Source organism: Acipenser ruthenus, chromosome 27, assembly GCF_902713425.1.
Source record: "Acipenser ruthenus chromosome 27, fAciRut3.2 maternal haplotype, whole genome shotgun sequence".
NCBI lineage: Eukaryota > Metazoa > Chordata > Actinopteri > Acipenseriformes > Acipenseridae > Acipenser > Acipenser ruthenus.
This window is the reverse complement of record NC_081215.1, coordinates 14900906-14919121: the sequence shown is the minus strand read 5'-3', so window position 1 is coordinate 14919121 and position 18216 is coordinate 14900906. Positions and strand designations below refer to the sequence as shown.

The 18216-nt window shown below is 39.3% G+C and overlaps 1 protein-coding gene across 2 annotated transcripts; it reads right to left on the bottom strand.

Moving 5' to 3' along the window:
* Nucleotides 1-5539: 5539 nt before the first annotated feature.
* On the bottom strand, nt 5540-17456 carry LOC117432161 (COMM domain-containing protein 9-like). Of its 2 annotated transcripts, none has more exons than XM_059002396.1 (6): nt 17324-17456; nt 13953-14080; nt 12775-12914; nt 11460-11494; nt 10461-10564; nt 5540-6218 (listed from the first exon to the last, which is right to left on the bottom strand). In XM_059002396.1, exons 1-6 carry the CDS (start codon nt 17385-17387, stop codon nt 6078-6080), a joined length of 612 nt encoding a protein of 203 aa, XP_058858379.1. In that variant the 5' UTR covers nt 17388-17456; the 3' UTR covers nt 5540-6077. The 2 variants fall into 2 exon arrangements, with proteins under 2 accessions (XP_058858379.1, XP_033909578.1); XM_034053687.3 differs by having other exon boundaries at nt 13953-14069; nt 17324-17453.
* Nucleotides 17457-18216: the final 760 nt, after the last annotated feature.

Here is an 18216-nt window from a genome sequence, read left to right as displayed (position 1 = left end):
GCCAACAAGATGCTCGGATATATAGTGAAACGTGTTGAAATTAAATCAAGGGAAGTAATGTTAAAACTTACAATGCATTAGTAAGACCTCACCTAGAATATTGTGTTCAGTTCTGGTCACCTTGCTACAAAAAGGATATTGCTGTAACACCGTGTAACAATTTTTTATTTTTTTTTTGGTTCCTGGGTATTAAGTGTTATTTCCTAATTGCTTATGCCTCAAAAGTATAGAAAATGGCTATTATTCCCCACAAGCTTTGCTTTTGTGACCAGGACAGTGATATTTTGAAATTTACCTATTTTCCAGAACATTCCAGATAGATTCAGTGCTGAGTAAACTTGGAGTAACTTCTAGAACTTTCCAGTAATATAAATAGTTGTATAAATACAGGGGCCTTAAGCCCACCATTTCAGTTTAGTTCCAGCTGCCTAAGTGGATACATATCTGCATTTTTCTGAGATGGCATCAAGGTCATAGGAGACTTCAAAATGGTGGCATTCCTGATGGGTCTCCAAGGCGGTTTTACCAAGTTTCCCTGCTATCTTTGCCTTTGGGACAGCAGGGACACCAAGGCGCACTACCACAGGCGGGACTGGCCACAGCGGACCGAGTTCTCTGTGGGGAGGAACAACGTCAAGTGGGAGCCACTGGTGTACCCCTGGAAGGTGCTGATGCCACCACTGCACATCAAATTGGGCCTTATGAAACAATTTGTCAGAGCTCTAGATAAGGAGTCGGCAGCCTTCAAGTACCTTCAAGACTTCTTCCCTAAGCTGTCTGAGGCAAAGGTCAAAGCCGGTGTCTTTGTCGGACCACAGATAAAGAAGATCCTGGAGTGCAATGAATTCCCCAAGAAGCTCACTAGTAAGGAGAAAGCGGCTTGGAACAGCTTTGTCGCAGTGGTTCAGGGCTTCCTGGGCAATCACAAGGCCGAAAACTATGTGGAGCTAGTTGAGACTACGGCACAATGGGCTGTAGGATGTCCCTCAAAGTCCATATCCTTGATGCTCATCTTGATAAATTCAAGGAGAACACGTGAGTGTACTCGGAGGTGCAAGGCGAGCGCTTCCACCAGGATATACTGGACTTTGAACGCTGCTACCAAGGACAGTATAATGAGAATATGATGGGAGACCACATTTGGGGGCTGATTCGTGAAAGTGATTTACAGTATAATTGTAAATCTCGAAAAACTACTCACTTCTAAATCTTTTGTAGTCATTTTTGTATTACTTTAGTATAAATACATGTTAATTTGGATTCATGTGTTGTTTTTTTCTGACTTTATGTGAACAAAAAGACACAAATTCGCCCGTTTTCTCATTGGAAATAGGTAAATTTCAAAATATCACTGTCCTGGTCACAAAAGCAAAGTTTGTGGGGAATAATAGCCATTTTCTATACTTTTGAGGCATAAGCAATTAGGAAATAATACTTACTACCCAGGAACAAAAATTGTGTTACATAGTGCAATGAATCAGTCCGGAGATGGTCACAGTCTGCACAAATTATCTGGCAGAGATGAGCTGTTAACACCACCTCTGCCAGAACACATTCAAATCAATAATAAAACGACGTGTTTCTAACTAAACACAAAATACATTTCTTTTAAATAATAATCCACCCATACATTTGAAATCATAATACATTCACCCATGATAAATACACACACTATTTATTTACATGCAGGGCCCTGCCCCCTCTAATTATGTGCAGGGCTCTCTTCTGCCCTGCTAGGGTCATTCACCCTGAGCTAAGTTCATAGTGGCAGATACTTATTCCCTAACTGAACAATTGCACAAGATGTTTATGCAGCAGGTTGCACAATAACAATACTGCATTTATTTAATGTGGCCATATGACCCCCAACCAACAATCCACTGCTCATCAATAACAAAGACCAAACAATGAACATCTTGAGCACAAGTATTTATTGCAGTGTCACACAAAATATAATTTCTGTTCAACTTCTATTCTAGCTACAAGTATCAATGAATTAGCAAACAACAATCAGACACTTGTCTCCCATTGCTTTCCATGGAGCTCAGCCTTTCTCTTATTACTCAGTAATGGAATGGAGCAGAAGCTGACTCTGATCACAGGTGCCGGGTTTGTAGAATGTTTGGTGGAGTCTAGGGGCCAGGGGGTAGATTCCCCTGTACTTAGAGAAAACAATCTTTTTAAAAGCCTTGTTTTTAAACAACACATTGGAACATTTTCAGTAAACGAAGTATCTATTGGATAAACGCATACCTTATGCATCGTCACTGTGTACTTACTATATCTTATTTTTGTGTCTACAGTATACAATATATTGCTTGTCTATGACACATTCTTTGTACTATAAAATGGTGTATATATAGACGATGAAGCCCCATTGAATACTGAAAATATACACAAAAGCAAAGCTTGAAATGGTTTATTTGACCCTTCTGCACTTTGAGTATTTTCCATATTCAATGGGGATCCGTAGTTTATTCTATTTATACCACAAGACTAATATCTAATAAGATACAGAGTAGATTCATTGCATTATATTTACATACCATTTAGAATATTTAAACAAAAACATGCTGTGCTTCTTATGCAAGGCCCCAAACGGTTTCCAGGTAAACTGTGAAGGTTCTCTGTGTTGCTGCTCTGGCCACTGGCTGTGAACACACAAACACAGTGTGTATACACAGCTGAAGCAAGACTTTCAGTCATGTTTTGTAACTTGGATTATGAATTAAATCGCTGGTGGGGACTGCTGTAAAACTACAGTGGTACTTGCTGCTTGGTCGTTTTTAGTATTTGGTATTGAGAAGAAATTTGAGGTAGTTTCTCTCTCTCTCTCTCTCTCTCTCTCTGTATATTCAGCGTATATGGATGCTCTGAAGGGCCTTATTGCATTTATAAGCCAGGTCAAACAGTGGATTTGAAGGGGAAAAAAAGCATAAATCATGTTTAGGGCAAAAAAGTATTCTGTTTTTTTTTATTAAATATCCTTACACCAATAAAGTAGTCCCATGTATAACTTTGAACTACACACTAAGTTAAGCTGAGTAAATTAATTTAATTGCCAGGAATCCATCATTTGCAATATACATATCGTCAATGATAATAAGACAACGTGTTCTGGCACTGCCAAGTACTCTAACATTATCCCAGAACATTATATCATTTTTGCAAGTGTTTGCATAGTTTCGTTAGGAAAAAGTCTTTCTTTGTATGTTCAGCAGATAACATCTAATCCTGTTTGTCTACTTCATTTGGTCTTTCATTGGTTACTATTCCAGATCTTACAAGAGACAAACACTGAACTTAAATGAACGAGCTCAGATACTAAGAAACTGGTTTTAAATGGAACCCATGCATAAACTATGTGGCAGTGTAGGTTAATTATTGGTTAAGTGTATAGAAATCCTCCACTGGACGATGGTGTGACGTGATAGAGAAAGGGTGCTGTGTACAAAAATAACTACCCTCTTGACAAGAACAGCTTGAGGGTAAATATGAGTAACTCTGAGCTCCTTTTTCCATGTGGTGGGTTACCTAGACAAACTGCTATTATTTCAGTAATAGTCCTTGTTGGGTCTGTGTTGGGTTAGGGGGCTTAGGACTTGATTTATTTATATTTAAAACGTATAACAACAAGGCTGTCCAAAAATAACCTACCTAAGCAAAATTATGTCTAAGAAATCTTACTTTTTAAAAAAACTACACTTCTTAAGTTTATCGAAGCATTTGCTTCAAATTGCATGTGACAATTAGTTTCCATGCTTTGAACCTAGCCATGACAGTACTGGATTCATACAGCTAATGCAAGTTTTGCATCACCCTATAGAACTAACACATTTTGCTTCACAAAGTCAAATGAAACCTGCTGAATAATGTTACGTTAACAAATTGAATTACATACCGCTTTGTAATTTTCCATACGCTTAACAAAAACTTGAAATATTGTACTACTATTTTGGCTTCCAGTAGACTTTTGCGATATCATTTAGTAGTTTCTTTGATTAAGTTATGTTAAATAAAATATCAAAATTATGTTGGGGTGGTGATAAGACCTGAGGGGTCAGCCAAGGGCCTTTAACAACCTCAGAAGTGGTATATATCATCGGAACCGCATGGCCAAAGTGGGTTATACAGCTTATGAAAAATAATTAAAATAATTAAAACACATTTTAAATTAAGACAAAACCAGAAACTTTTATTGTGTATACATCCGCAGTGTAATATAGTCTCAAATTTAATTTAATTTATTGTTTGCGTATTAAAAATAAATTGCACATGTCCGTTTATTGTGAATTTCTGCATCGAAAGTGGCATCTGACTAGAAACTAGCGGACTGAGCACAGGCTGATGATGGGTGGAGTTTCAAATGACACCGAGGAAGTAAGGGGAGCAGCTGCCATGGATGCTGAAGCTGTATCTTCAGGTGAGTTTGTGTCCTCGTTATATGCGAGGCACACATATTCAAGTCCGTTTTCATCCTTTCAGATCTCAAAAGATATTTTGTTAGTTGTCGGACACCCTCGTGTCCAAGTCGTGCCAGATTAAGTTGAAGATCAAACCAGACTTTACACACCAATCCGACTGCGGTGTCAGGGGACAGTACCTCAGTTTCCTGCAGACACTTCAAATCCAGGCCGGTAATTCGGGGGGTGGTGTCTGGCCTTGTCTTTACCTGCTTTTCTAAAAGTTTTCATGACTGACAGGAATACGATCTTGTTGGTTTTAAACTCGCTGTCAGCAGAGATGTTAAAACTTCTACTGTTAAATTATCTATTTAGTCCAGCTCAGCATTATAAAACTGGAGACTGAATACTGGTCCTCAGTTGAACTTCTTGCACTGGCATAAAATTCCCTTATGTTGTTTGGATTTTCTTTTGACTTATTTCCTTAAAATGATTTTTTTCTTTAAACCAGTCTTTAAGTACATTAACAGCCCATGCTGTAGTTTTTTGTGTGTTTTTTCAATCTTTGTTTTCTTGTATTTCATTTAGCTGTTCCTCATCTACTGTTACGTGTCTACTCGACAGTTGCTGGTGCACTTATTTTATTTGTATTTTTATGTCCCAATCCTAAAATTCTAGGTGATGCTAAACTTTTGGCCATAGCTGTAAGTGCTTTTAGCCGCTGACAAATGTTTAATTTGATTCTGAGCTGTTGAGTTAATTGCTGTCTGTATTTTGCTTATCAGTTGCTTTTTTTTTATTATTTTTCAATTAGCTGTTAGGTAACAATATAAATTTCAAGAGCATTCTGTGAGAACATGCTGTAAGAATAAAGATAAAAACCTAATATTTATTTATGGGTTTTCTAGTATAAAACATAAAATGGATTTCTTTTTCTTCATAGACTTGTAATTCTAGTAAGGGACGATCCTCTTAGGATAACTGCTCCTTTTAATCATGCTTTGTCCTAATCAAAAAAAAAATTGATATAGGGTTATGATATGATTCCTTTTTTCTTCCCGAAATGATTTACAGAAGTACATTTACCCAGGAAATACAACAGTCATTGTAGAAATGTTCAGACACCTGACCCACAATCACAGAATGCAACTCTTTATTTTTTTTACATATTTTAAAAGGAACATTTATTATAATTTCAGAGAGGAAGTTACAGCCTGAAAAGCTCAACCACTCAGGTATCACTACTGTGAAAAATACAGAAGAAAACCGTGCATGTCACATTTTAAACAGTATTTGATCACTTGTTCTAAAAAATAAATAAATAAACATTGGACTACGTGTACAATGATGATAACTTGCGCAAGAGAATCCCAGAACACAGCTGTGTAAATCTGAAGTCAATACCTCAAAGCATGTGGCCCCTATTGGCTGGAAACCAAAAAGTCACGTGGCTGCATTCTGACACGTATAAAAAATACTAATTATATATTAGTCATGGTTACCTGCAGGTTTTTTATAACACATATGAAGTCTGTATCTCAGAGATGTTGAAGGGGAAGTGCATAAAAAAAGCACTGAACTGTCCTTTTACGGTCCATTATAAATGGCACAGCACAAGAAGGATGAGTAAACTGCCTTTCCTCAGCACATGCAGAGCTCTGTGTTGTCTAAGGCCTATTTGCTGGCGACGGCGGAGAGCTGGTCCCGGATCCTCCCCAACCCATCCAGCATGGTCTCCAGGGTCTCCTTGCTAAGCTCCACGGTTACCGTGGAAACCCCCGGCCTAGGTCCACACAGACATGGGTCGTCCTGGACCTGAAACAGGAAAGAATCATTGAGTTTTAACTAGACATCATCTGTAATGGGTAAGAGGTAAGGAAATATTTTGCTAGCTACAATTACTTTAAGTTGATGACTTATATTTGTGAGAACTTTCAAATAATGATTGAATAAAAGAAGAACTCTACATGCATAGGTAATAGGAAGAATGTGTACAAGCCTGAGGTTCCCCATAAATAAGCACGTAGATCCTAAAACGATTATTGCCTGATTTTTGATTTCTAAATGAGAGAGAACTCATCATGGATTTAATTTCTCCCAGATGAGGAATGCAAAAAGCTGTAACATTGTCTTTCTAAACTAACTGGGTATCGCCTGTAAATAATCTGAGCTAAATGGGAAAGCTTATAAGCTACTTTTTATTGATAACAAGCTCAGAACACATCTTCACAGTGTTTCCTCCTTTAATTAACTATTTTTTGAAAGGAGAAGTGAATGCGGTACCCTGGAGTACCCCGTGCAAATCTTTATTGAATTATTTCATTTTGGCATAGAGCCCAAATACCTACAGCAAAACCATTCAAAATAATGTTAACACTGGGACATATGTTATTGCGTTGATGTCTACATTTCACATGACACTGCACCAGTGAGCTTCCAATTTTATGACAAATGATTATTATACCTCAGGAGTTTGTATAAAAAATGTCTTCTCTTACAGTAAATGTTTTGAAAGATGTAAATAACTTGTTCAAATAAACCCACTTTGAGAATATGTAGACGATCCCGCTGGTCGCTTGTCTCTGCTGATAATTGAGGTGTTGAAACCTGTATTCTGTGTCGCTGAATGCTTCAAAACCATTATCAAAATATATGACTCAGTTCACACTAAATGAAAATAAACTAACTGCAATACATTTAGTAGAGCTATGAATTTGAAAAAACGTTGTATTACTGTAATTTTTATTAGACAGCATTATAATAAAATCATAATAAAGTTGTCTGATGTTTAAATATAATTCAAAGCGAGTTGTATTTAGCTACAAGAATCCACTAGTGTGCAAAGCTATTTTTGTTTTTACCGGTTATGTGAAAGCTATGAGGAATATTCTCATGATGTACAATGAACAAGAGAGGCCGGGGTACAATGGGATACACAATGTGGGGTCTCAAATTCATGTTCAAGTGTTACTGAACAGGCTGTAGGTTTAAAACACAAGTGCATTACTTTCCCTAGCTTTCTGCTTTGTTGTACGTATTCCTGCAGTATCTTTTTCAACATAAATCGCAATTGTTTTTATATGTTTTATTAGCATACCCCTAGTCATAGATCAGTTTCACATTGGCTATGCTTCGGGTCTTCCCGTTAAAATGTCTTCAGAATTCACAACTTTGGCAGCATCAATCCAGCCTGTTTAATCAGAAACATTTAATTGGTTCCTGACTTCTCCTAAAGCAGTTTAATTGGTTCATTTGTGTTACCTGCTCAAGGCCAAAGTGTAGGATGTTGTGTAGTTCTGCTTGGAATTCATATATACAGATAATTATGATCCACATAAAGAAACAACACATTTTAACTTAACTATTATTGTTAATTGTATGAACTGTCCCATGTTTTTTGGCTGTCTATAATAACCAGTTACTCGCCCTGCTCCTCCCTAGCAGCTCCTCATTGTTACACTGAGCACCTCTTCTGATGACAGCTTCACTGCTCGGAGGAGCACAGCTGTCACCGCGGAAACCACACAGAGAGCAATGCAGCGCTTGGCAGACAGGGGGTAGCTGTGCATCGAGAGGCAGAGAGATCCCTGACCAGGAAATTAAACCTCACCGGCAATCCGGACAATTGCATTGCTGCTGAGCAGCCTGCCAGCCCAGCAACCAGCAGCCTAGATTCGACTGGAGCCTTGGCTTTTACCGTTATGCCACGGGACCAATTTGTTAAATTTGAATAGCATATACTCTACAGAGCTTAAGCTAAATTCAGAAATATCATTCCCATGTGTAACACACAAAATGCTGAGGCACTGTGTTGCATTTATGGATAAAACATAAAATTATCTTTATCAAAAGATGGACAAATAATAATAATAAACCCTGTAATAAAAAGTAGCATAGTATTTCCTACCGTTTAGGTTTCATTGTGGTTAAAATAAGGACATTAAAATAAGGGTATAACAGCAATAGAACCACATTCAAGTTAGATACACTACATCTTTTTTTGCAGTGTGCATGGCCTTCTACTATTTTCTGTTTTTTTTTCACTGATGCGACGTAACCACGCAAATCACGCAGCCATGTAATTGTTTGGATCCAAACACTTTTTAATTTGGTGTGTACAGGTTTCTCTACAAAAGTGTGAGAGAAACCTTACCTAGTAACCGCCAATACTATGATGCCGTCTCATCAATCGATTCATGAAATCTACAGCTGACGGCTGGTTTTACAGACCCTGATTAGCACTCTTCTTACACTCTGGTACCGGTTAGGTAGTCCCAGATTAGTGGGAATCGGCTCTGTGAAACTCTGCTAATGTATATTAATATAATGCCATTGTATATGGGAAGATACAGTGCCTTGCATGAGTATTCACCCCCCTTGGACTTTTCCACATGTTGTTGTGTTACAACCTGGAATTAAAATGGATTTAATTAGGATTTTTTGTCACTGATCTACACAAAATAGTCCATAATGTCGAAGTGGGGGAAAAAATCTACATATTTTTCAAAATTATTTACAAATAAAAAACTGAAAAGTCTTGATTGCATAAGTATTCACCCCCTTTGCTGTGACACCCCTAAATAAGCTCTGGTGCAACCAATTGCCTTCAGAAGTCACCTAATTAGTTGAATGGAGTCCACCTGTGTGCAATTAAAGTATCACATGATCTCAGATTAAATACACCTGTTTCTGGAAGGCCCCACAGTTTGTTAGAGAGCATATCTAAACAAACAGCATCATGAAGACCAAGGAGCTATCAGTCCGGGATAAAGTTCTGGAGAAGCACCAATCGGGGTCGGGTTATAAAAAAATATCCCAAACTAAGAACATCCCCCCGGAGCACCGTTAAATCCATTATTAAAAAATGGAACGAATATGGCACAACTGCGACTGCCTAGAGAAGGCTGTCCACCAAAACTTAGTGACCAGGTAAGGAGGGCATTAGTCAGAGAAGCAACCAAGAGGCCAATGGTAACTCTGAAGGAGCTGGAGAGATCCACAGCTGAGATGGGAGAAACCGTCCATGGGACAACTATAACCCGGACGCTCCACAAAGCTGGGCTTTATGGAAGAGTGACGAGAAGAAAGCCATTGCTGAAAAAAATCCATATCAAATCCTGTTTGGATTTTGCCAAAAGGCATGTGGGAGACACAGCAAACATGTGGAAAAAGGTTCTCTGGTCTGATGAGACCAAAATTGAACTTTCTGGCCTTAGCGCAAAACGTTGTGTGGCGCAAAGCCAACACTGCTCATCACCCTGAGAACACCATCCCCACGGTTAAGCACGGTGGTGGCAGCATCATGTTATGGGGATGCTTTTTATTGGCAGGGACTGGGAAACTGGTCAGGATTGAGGGCAAGATGGATGGAGCCAAATACAGGGAAATTCTAGAGGAAAACCTGTTTCAGTCTGCAAGAGACCTGGGACTGGGGAGGAGGTTCACCTTCCAGCAGGACAATGACCCTAAACACACAGCCAAAGCTACACTGGAGTGGTTTAAAAACAAGAACCTGAATGTCTTAGAATGGCCCAGTCAAAGCCCAGACCTCAATCCGATTGAGAATCTGTGGCAAGACTTGAAAATTGCTGTTCACCAACGGTCCCCATCCAACTTGACAGAGCTTGAGCAATTTTGCCAAGAAGAATGGGCAAAAATTGCAGCATCCAGATGTGCAAAGCTGGTAGAGACTTACCCAAAAAGACTCACAGCTGTAATTGCTGCCAAAGGTGCTTCTAACAAGTATTGACTCAGAGGGGTGAATACTTATGCAACCAACAAATGTCTTTTTTTTTGTTTAATTAACTTTTGTGTCACAATAAAAAATATTTCGCATCTTCAAAGTGTTAAGTATGTTGTGTAAATCAAATGGTAAAAATCCCAATTAAATCAATTTTAATTCTAGGTTGTAACACTACAAAATGTGGAAAAGTCCAAGGGGGGGGTGAATACTTATGCAAGGTCCTGTATCTGTTACACTTATTGATTAAAAACAGAATGGCAAGACGCAACCCTTCAGTGACTACTAAAAAGAAGGCAGACAGTAATGAGACTCACCTTCATCTGCACTAGGCAGGTGGGCACTGCCATCCTGGCTACAGAGTCTGAAGCTGTTTTGATATCCACTCTCCAGTCCATATCCACAAGCTGAGGCAAGGAAACTAAAACCACAGAGTACACATTCACACTGTGTCAGTTCCACGACTGCAATCTTAAATCTCCCCTTCACTCACTGCGTGCAGAATTGTACCACGTTTCCAACTATCTATTTATTTTATTATACATATATGTTTTTTTCAAAGTTTTGGTAGGGCAACATCTCAAACTCCATAGAGTTCACACAAACGGTTTTAAAATTTCAATTTTTTTATAACAAATCATTATTATTATTATTATTATTTATTTCTTAGCAGATGCCCTTATACAGTACGACTTACAATTGTTACAAGATATCACATTATTTTTTACACATTATTTTTACAAACAATTACCCATTTATACAGTTGGGTTTTTACTGGAGTAATCTAGGTAAAGTAACTTACTCAAGGGTACAGCAGCAGTGTCCTCCACCTGGGACTGAACCCACGACCCTCTGGTCAAGAGTCCAGAGCCCTAACCACTACTCCACACTGCTGCCCTGTTTATGACAGTCTCTGAAGCTAAAGAGAGTCACATTTTGATCCTCTCACTTTGCTGCTGATGACTCATTTGTTAAGTGCCATGTGATTAAACTAGGCATCAAAGAATATGTATTTATTTGTTTATCTGTTGTGGGAGTAGCACAGTGCAATGGCTTTATTTAAAACAAGCAAAATCAGTTGAGAAAGTAATAGCTACTGCATTGTATTAAAATAAATATCTTACTTTACTACAGAATTGGATTAAAATAAATTAAAATAAACAGCATTGTATTAAGACTGTAGCATTGTATTTTACGACTGTAAGTCGCCCTGGATAAGGGCGTCTGCTAAGAAATAAATAATAATAATAATAATAATAATAATAATAATAATAATAATAATAATAATAATAATAATATTAAAATAAATATCTTACTTTGATTGGAAAGGGCTTCGTTTCTCCATGTAGGGCTGAAAAAAAGGGGTATGCAGTTTACTCCATTTAGTTCTATATGCTACTTTCTTTTCTACTTCAAGGTCTAGAAATGCAATGGTAGGTGATAGCAGTCTATTGGATACGATTTTACTCTTGTTCAAACTGAAACACAGTGAAGCAATGCATAACCTGACAGACGTGAATGTCAACTGTTATGTAAATGCAGGGAGACAGCTGAATCCAAGTTACTTTACATCTTAATTGCATTGCATTTAAAGGAGAGTAGAAAACCGCAAAGGTTTACTTTGGGGTGTAGAAACCCAGGAGAAGGATCTTGGTGATCAGGAAAGTGTTCTGTACAGAGGGAGAGACTGTGCACCTGTGCTTCAGGAGGATCGTGGTGAGCAGGAAAGTGTTCTTACAGAGGGAGAGACTGTGTACCTGTGCTACAGGAGGATCGTGGTGAGCAGGAAAGTGTTCTTACAGAGGGAGAGACTGTGTACCTGTGCTACAGGAGGATCGTGGTGAGCAGGAAAGTGTTCTGTACAAAGGGAGAGACTGTGCACCTGTGCTACAGGAGGATCGTGGTGAGCAGGAAAGTGTTCTTACAGAGGGAGAGACTGTGTACCTGTGCTACAGGAGGATCGTGGTGAGCAGGAAAGTGTTCTGTACAAAGGGAGAGACTGTGCACCTGTGCTACAGGAGGATCGTGGTGAGCAGGAAAGTGTTCTTACAGAGGGAGAGACTGTGTACCTGTGCTACAGGAGGATCGTGGTGAGCAGGAAAGTGTTCTGTACAAAGGGAGAGACTGTGTACCTGTGCTACAGGAGGATCGTGGTGAGCAGGAAAGTGTTCTTACAGAGGGAGAGACTGTGTACCTGTGCTACAGGAGGATCGTGGTGAGCAGGAATGTGTTCTTACAGAGGGAGAGACTGTGTACCTGTGCTACAGGAGGATCGTGGTGAGCAGGAAAGTGTTCTGTACAAAGGGAGAGACTGTGTACCTGTGCTACAGGAGGATCGTGGTGAGCAGGAAAGTGTTCTTACAGAGGGAGAGACTGTGTACCTGTGCTACAGGAGGATCGTGGTGAGCAGGAATGTGTTCTTACAGAGGGAGAGACTGTGTACCTGTGCTACAGGAGGATCGTGGTGAGCAGGAAAGTGTTCTGTACAAAGGGAGAGACTGTGTACCTGTGCTACAGGAGGATCGTGGTGAGCAGGAATGTGTTCTTACAGAGGGAGAGACTGTGTACCTGTGCTACAGGAGGATCGTGGTGAGCAGGAAAGTGTTCTGTACAGAGGGAGAGACTGTGCACCTGTGTTCCAGGAGGATCTTGGTGAGCAGGTTCTTCAGGCTGGGGTGGAAGGTGTCTGGGAAAACAGCGAGGAGCTGTTCAGGAGAAGACAGGCCATGGAACAACACGTGGTGAGAGAGACTGTGCAGAGCGCCAAGCAGCTGACAAAAGAGACACAACCACACATTGGGCTATTTTATTGGAAGAACAGTTAGAAAATGCTAATTTGGTGCAAGCAACACACATTGTGTAAACCCATTTTTATTGTGTGTCGCATGCCATTTTATGCATGCACAAAAACAAAAGCAAGTGTCTCGCCTTGTCTGCTTCACCAAACAACCTGTCTTCAGTGCAATCGAAAGTCATCCACATATCTTTAGTTTTCATCCTTTGAATGTTTACAGTTAAATATATTTTTTATATAATCATACAAACACAAAATAATCAAAAACAAAATTTGTATTGCACATATGAACAACATCCCAGAATTGCAGCTTTCGCTGAATCGAGTTTGAACAGGGCTTGTGACTGGATGTGACAGTTTTTGGATTCCATCACTAACTCCTAGGAGCTGCTCAAATCCAGGTAACACCCTCACTGCCTCATGCATTTTTTCAGATATGGCACAGTACCTTGCTTGTTTAAACCATTATACAAATTTAAGCCACTATTAAGAATGTTTTTTTTTTTTACCAGGCTGAATAAATTAGAAATTACATGTATTTGACTGTGTAGTCTTTCCCAGCTGTTTTGTCTAATAGACAAATTAGCCCTGGGACAAATGCTGGAATATTCGAACAAACACTACATGAAATGAATTTGTTGCCACAAATGTCCAAGTTGGTATAATTTATAAATGACAATCAAAAAGATTTCATGCAAAGAAAACCAATGCATCAATGACATCTGTAACAACACCCTTTCTACTGTAGAGAGTTTCTCTCCTTACTTTAAAATTTGATGGGGTGTCACCGGGACTTATTTTTTACTGGAATACAAAACAAATTGTACTTTTGTTTTCCAGAAAATTTAAAATGAGAGTATTTGCTTTAAATAGTATTGAAACATGCTCATCCCAGCACTAACACAGGATAGCATTGAAACACACTCGTCCCGGCACTAATACAGGCTAGCATTGAAACATGCTTATCCCGGCACTATTACAGGCTAGCTTGTGTTGCCGTGGCCAGGCCTCTTACCTGCTGCGCCTCCTTGGCTGTGATTGACAGGCTGCTGGCTGTGCTCTCAACGGAGCCAGTCCCACGCCACGAGAACCCATCCTGACAGAGCTGCTTCACAGCCTCCTTCGAGGGGGCCTGGGGACACACTGGGGTTACCACAGTGAAAACAACATCCAGCTTGTGTTCGCCACAAGAAATGATTTGAAACCTTAGTAAACCCCAAACAACTTCCAGATTTTAAATGTATACACTAGGGGTAGCACCAAATGGTCGACTAAAACACAATCGACCTCAGAACATGGTCGCACACTAATCGCACATCACATGATTGTGAAGCGTGCAGTTGCAGTTGCATTCTATTAACATATACATTGGATTTTAGAATCTTATCTGAAGCAGCAGAGAGGAGCAGCAACTGGCTGTGGTTGAGACGGAAAGATTCTGGCTGGGGACAGGTAAGTAAGCTGGGCTGAGTTGAGTGGGGGACGGAGGGGGGTGATGCTGGGACGCCAGAATCACCGTCGAGCCCTCTTGAGGTGTCGTGGGCTAGTCGACGAAACACTGAGGATGGAAGGTGCCCACTTGAAAACCCCAGAGATGTACCCTACTTAGCTCAATCCAGACGGTTGTCATGCTGATGCGCTGGGGAGGCCGCACTTTGGTTGATCCCCGGAGCCAGCATCGCAGCCGTTGTGTGTGCTGATGCGCCAGGGAGGCAAAATAAGCTGATCCCTGGAGCCAGCATTACACTTCAGCCATTAACACCAGACAGAAGGATATCTACATCATCATATGGAAGGAAACGTAAATGGATGGAGACGCATATGGATCACATTAGTTTACTGTAAAGCTACGTCTTAGTTGGTGCTTATCTTGGCGAGAGCCGAGTTCAAATCAGCATGAAGTTTTAACATCTACTCTCGTGTAATGGAAATCAAAAATTTTATTTTTAAATGAAAATGTAAATCTTGTCAATTTCAATGAAATGGTCACCCAAAGCAAGCGGATTTCAGTCTGAAGCCCAAGTCAGTTAAAAGTCTGAAATGTGTGTAACACGGTGTTAGAACACTGGCCTAAGTATAAAAGTGTCTTTGTTAGATGTTCTCCGAGTTAACTAGCATGTTACCTAATTAACCTTTTGTCACCAATTATTGTTAACAGGTGAGGGTCAATGCTTACTATAAATATAGGTAGCATAGGCACAAGTTTGTCATTCCTGAATGTAAGGGAGCAGAAAATGGCAAAATACGCTCAGTTAAGCAAAGAAAAAAGACAGTCTGTAATTACTTTAAGAAATGAAGGTCAATCTTTAAGATAAAATTGCAAGAACTTTGCAAGTGTCTGTAACTGCTGTGGCCAAGACCATCAAACGATTTGAAGAAAGTGGCACGAGGACCAAACAAGGTCAGGCAGGCCAAGGGTGACCTCAGAATCAGAGAACAAGTTCATTCGAGTCACAAGTCTGCGAAACCGGCGATTAACTGCCCCTGAAACACAAGCTCAGCTAAATGCTACTAGAAGTACAGATGTTTCAACATCAACTGTTCAGAGGAGATTGCGTGAAGCTGACCTAACTGGAAGAAATGCTGCAAAGAAACCATTGTTAAGAGTGCAGAATAAGAGGAAGAGACTTGCCTGGGACAAAAAACACAGAAACTGGACGTTTGAGGAGTGGAAGTTGGTCTTATGGACCGATGAGTCAAAAAAATATTTGGGTCCTACCGCCGAGTATTTGTAAGACGCAGAGAGGGTGAGCGCATGAGTTCTGCATGTGTAGTTCCCACTGTCAAGCATGCAGGAGGCAGTGTCGTGGTCTGGGGTTGCTTTGCTTGTGACAGAGTTGGTGATCTTTACCAAGTCCATGGCAAGCTCAACCAGCATGGCTATCATAGCATACTTCAGAGGCATGCCATTCCATCAGGATTACGGCTAGTTGGGCAGTCCTTCATTCTTCAGCAAGATAATTACCTGAAACACACCTTAAAGTTGTGCAAGAACTATCTGGTGAAGAAGGAAAGTGAAGGACAACTCAATCTAATGACCTGGCCTGTCCAGTCTCCAGACCTCAATCCCATAGAATTTATATGGGAAGAACTGTACAGAAGACTCAAAGCAAAGCTACCCACAAGTGCCCTACATTTCTGGGAATTGCTGCAGAAGAGCTGGGAGCTGTCAGGTGATTTTCTGCTGAAACTTGTTAACCGAATGCCTCGTGTTTGTGAGGCTGTTATTAAGGGAAAGGGTGGCTATTTTGAGGAATCCAAGATATAGAGTCAATTTTCAATTTTCTTGAACATTGCTTTGATAATCCTTATGTTTTGTTTTGTATATTGTAACTTGTGTTTTCATTTTCAAGTATTTACAGAAACGTATACAACGTAAAACATTGCCAATTATGAAAAAAACCTAGTTTCCAGCAAGTGTACTCAAACTTTTGACTGGTGCTGTAGTATAAACTAAATGAGATAGAGACAACCCACTTCTCTCGTTTGGTTTTGTAAGGTAATTGAGTTCATTGAAATACATGTAGCACATTCATTTTCAAACATTCATACACATTGTGAAAGAAGGTGAAGACTTGTACTATGTTTAGCCCATTTTTAATAAACAACAAATCTATCCAAGTATACTTAAAAAAAAATCTGTGGTGTGATCTACAGTATGTTCAATAAGTTATGGTAAAAGTTTGATCAAAGTCATGCGACCAGTCCGAAAGATGGGACTGATCGTCCCCCCGAATATAGCAAAATGTACTGGTTGTTGTCACAGTTAAACCAGATGACATACAAGGCTTGTGTGAAACCTTTGATCTCTGACCACCAGGTCAGTCCTCTATGTTTGGCAGTTAGATACAAGCTTGGTTTGTAAGGATTTTCAAGAATATCAAACAGCAGGTCTTGCCTCTGCAGATGCTTAACGCACAGGTAGCTATATATATATATATATATATATATATATATATATATATATATATATATATATATATTGTATATATCAAAAATAATATTCCACATTGGGTAACAACATGTGTTGACATTCTGCATACATCAATTATATACATGAACATGGTTGCAGTTATAATTTCAGACTTCTTAAATTGCTGCTCGAATTCAAATTCTGCACTTTGTCAAGCCCGCCGACTAATTACAACAAGTAAGCAAATCACATCAGGCACGTTATTCCACCTTTAACATAAGAAAACGTACAAGTGCCACTTTTAAAACTATTTACTTCTGAAACTCTTTTTATTCATGTCCACGTTGTTTAAAAACAACGTCTAAATGCCTTTAGGTAACGCTATTCAATTGAACACTTTTTAACTAAATGCAGGCCTTCCTAATTCACAGTAAATCACATGGATTATTGCTATATATCCGCATTGGCACTACCTTTAACAGAAGCTGCAATGCTGTGAACTGCTCCTCTGTCACTGGTGCAGCCATCTTCACTCATGTGACCGCACACCGACACGCTCACATGGGTGTCATGTGACACAGACACGTGATCCTGTCCCAACGTTTTCTGGGAGTTGCAGTCTGAATTGTAGATGTCGCTTACTTTTTACTGTCATTTTGTAAAAATACAGTTTATGGAAAATCACAAATAAGTAGATAACAATGAGTAATACTTGAGCACAATATACACAGAGAAGTACATTTCTGAAGGATTCAAACACATGCTGGAGTTAGCCATTATATTTGCGTCCAAAATAAAAATCAATTCAAGGGTTATTTTTCATGTGAATAGGAACATATTATTTTCTGTATAGTTTTTAATTAAATATTGAATTGGACATAAACAAATTGTAACTTTGGTAACTGAATGTTACTGTGTTCAAATTAAAAAATAAAATGTGCTTGTACCTCCTGCTGCTGCAAGCAGTAACAGAGTCGTGCCTATTGGCTTACAGAGTGACATAGTGGCTAGGATTTTTTTTTTTTTTTTTTTTTTTCAGAAAGAGTTTGTTTCCCAGTTAGTGAATGTGTCACTTTGACGTGATTCACCCTTTATTCTACCATGCCTATTGTGGTAATACAATAAATTAGTATTCTATGAATACTAGTCTGGATATAATAAGAGTCTGGATTAGAAGCTGATATACCTGAAAACCACATTGTACCCAAACCTGGTGTTTTAGTTGAGGCTCTGTTATTTTATTGCAGCCTTGGATTGGTACTTTTGTGTTGATTGTTTAAAAACTACCAATTTTAGATTGCCGTATACTGTAAAAACCATTAGTAACTAAATACTGCTGCTGAAGAACACAAGACCCTTTATTGTG

Bases quoted from the DNA above. Each gene is read 5' to 3' on its own strand.
- LOC117432161 (XM_059002396.1), bottom strand. From the start codon at position 17,387: ATGAGTGAAGATGGCTGCACCAGTGACAGAGGAGCAGTTCACAGCATT. The intron at 12,915-13,952 runs GTAAGAGGCCTG...CTCTTTTGTCAG, and splicing joins CAGCCAAGGAGGCGCAGCAG to CTGCTTGGCGCTCTGCACAG. The intron at 10,565-11,459 runs GTAAGATATTTA...CTGTGGTTTTAG, and splicing joins CGAAGCCCTTTCCAATCAAA to TTTCCTTGCCTCAGCTTGTG.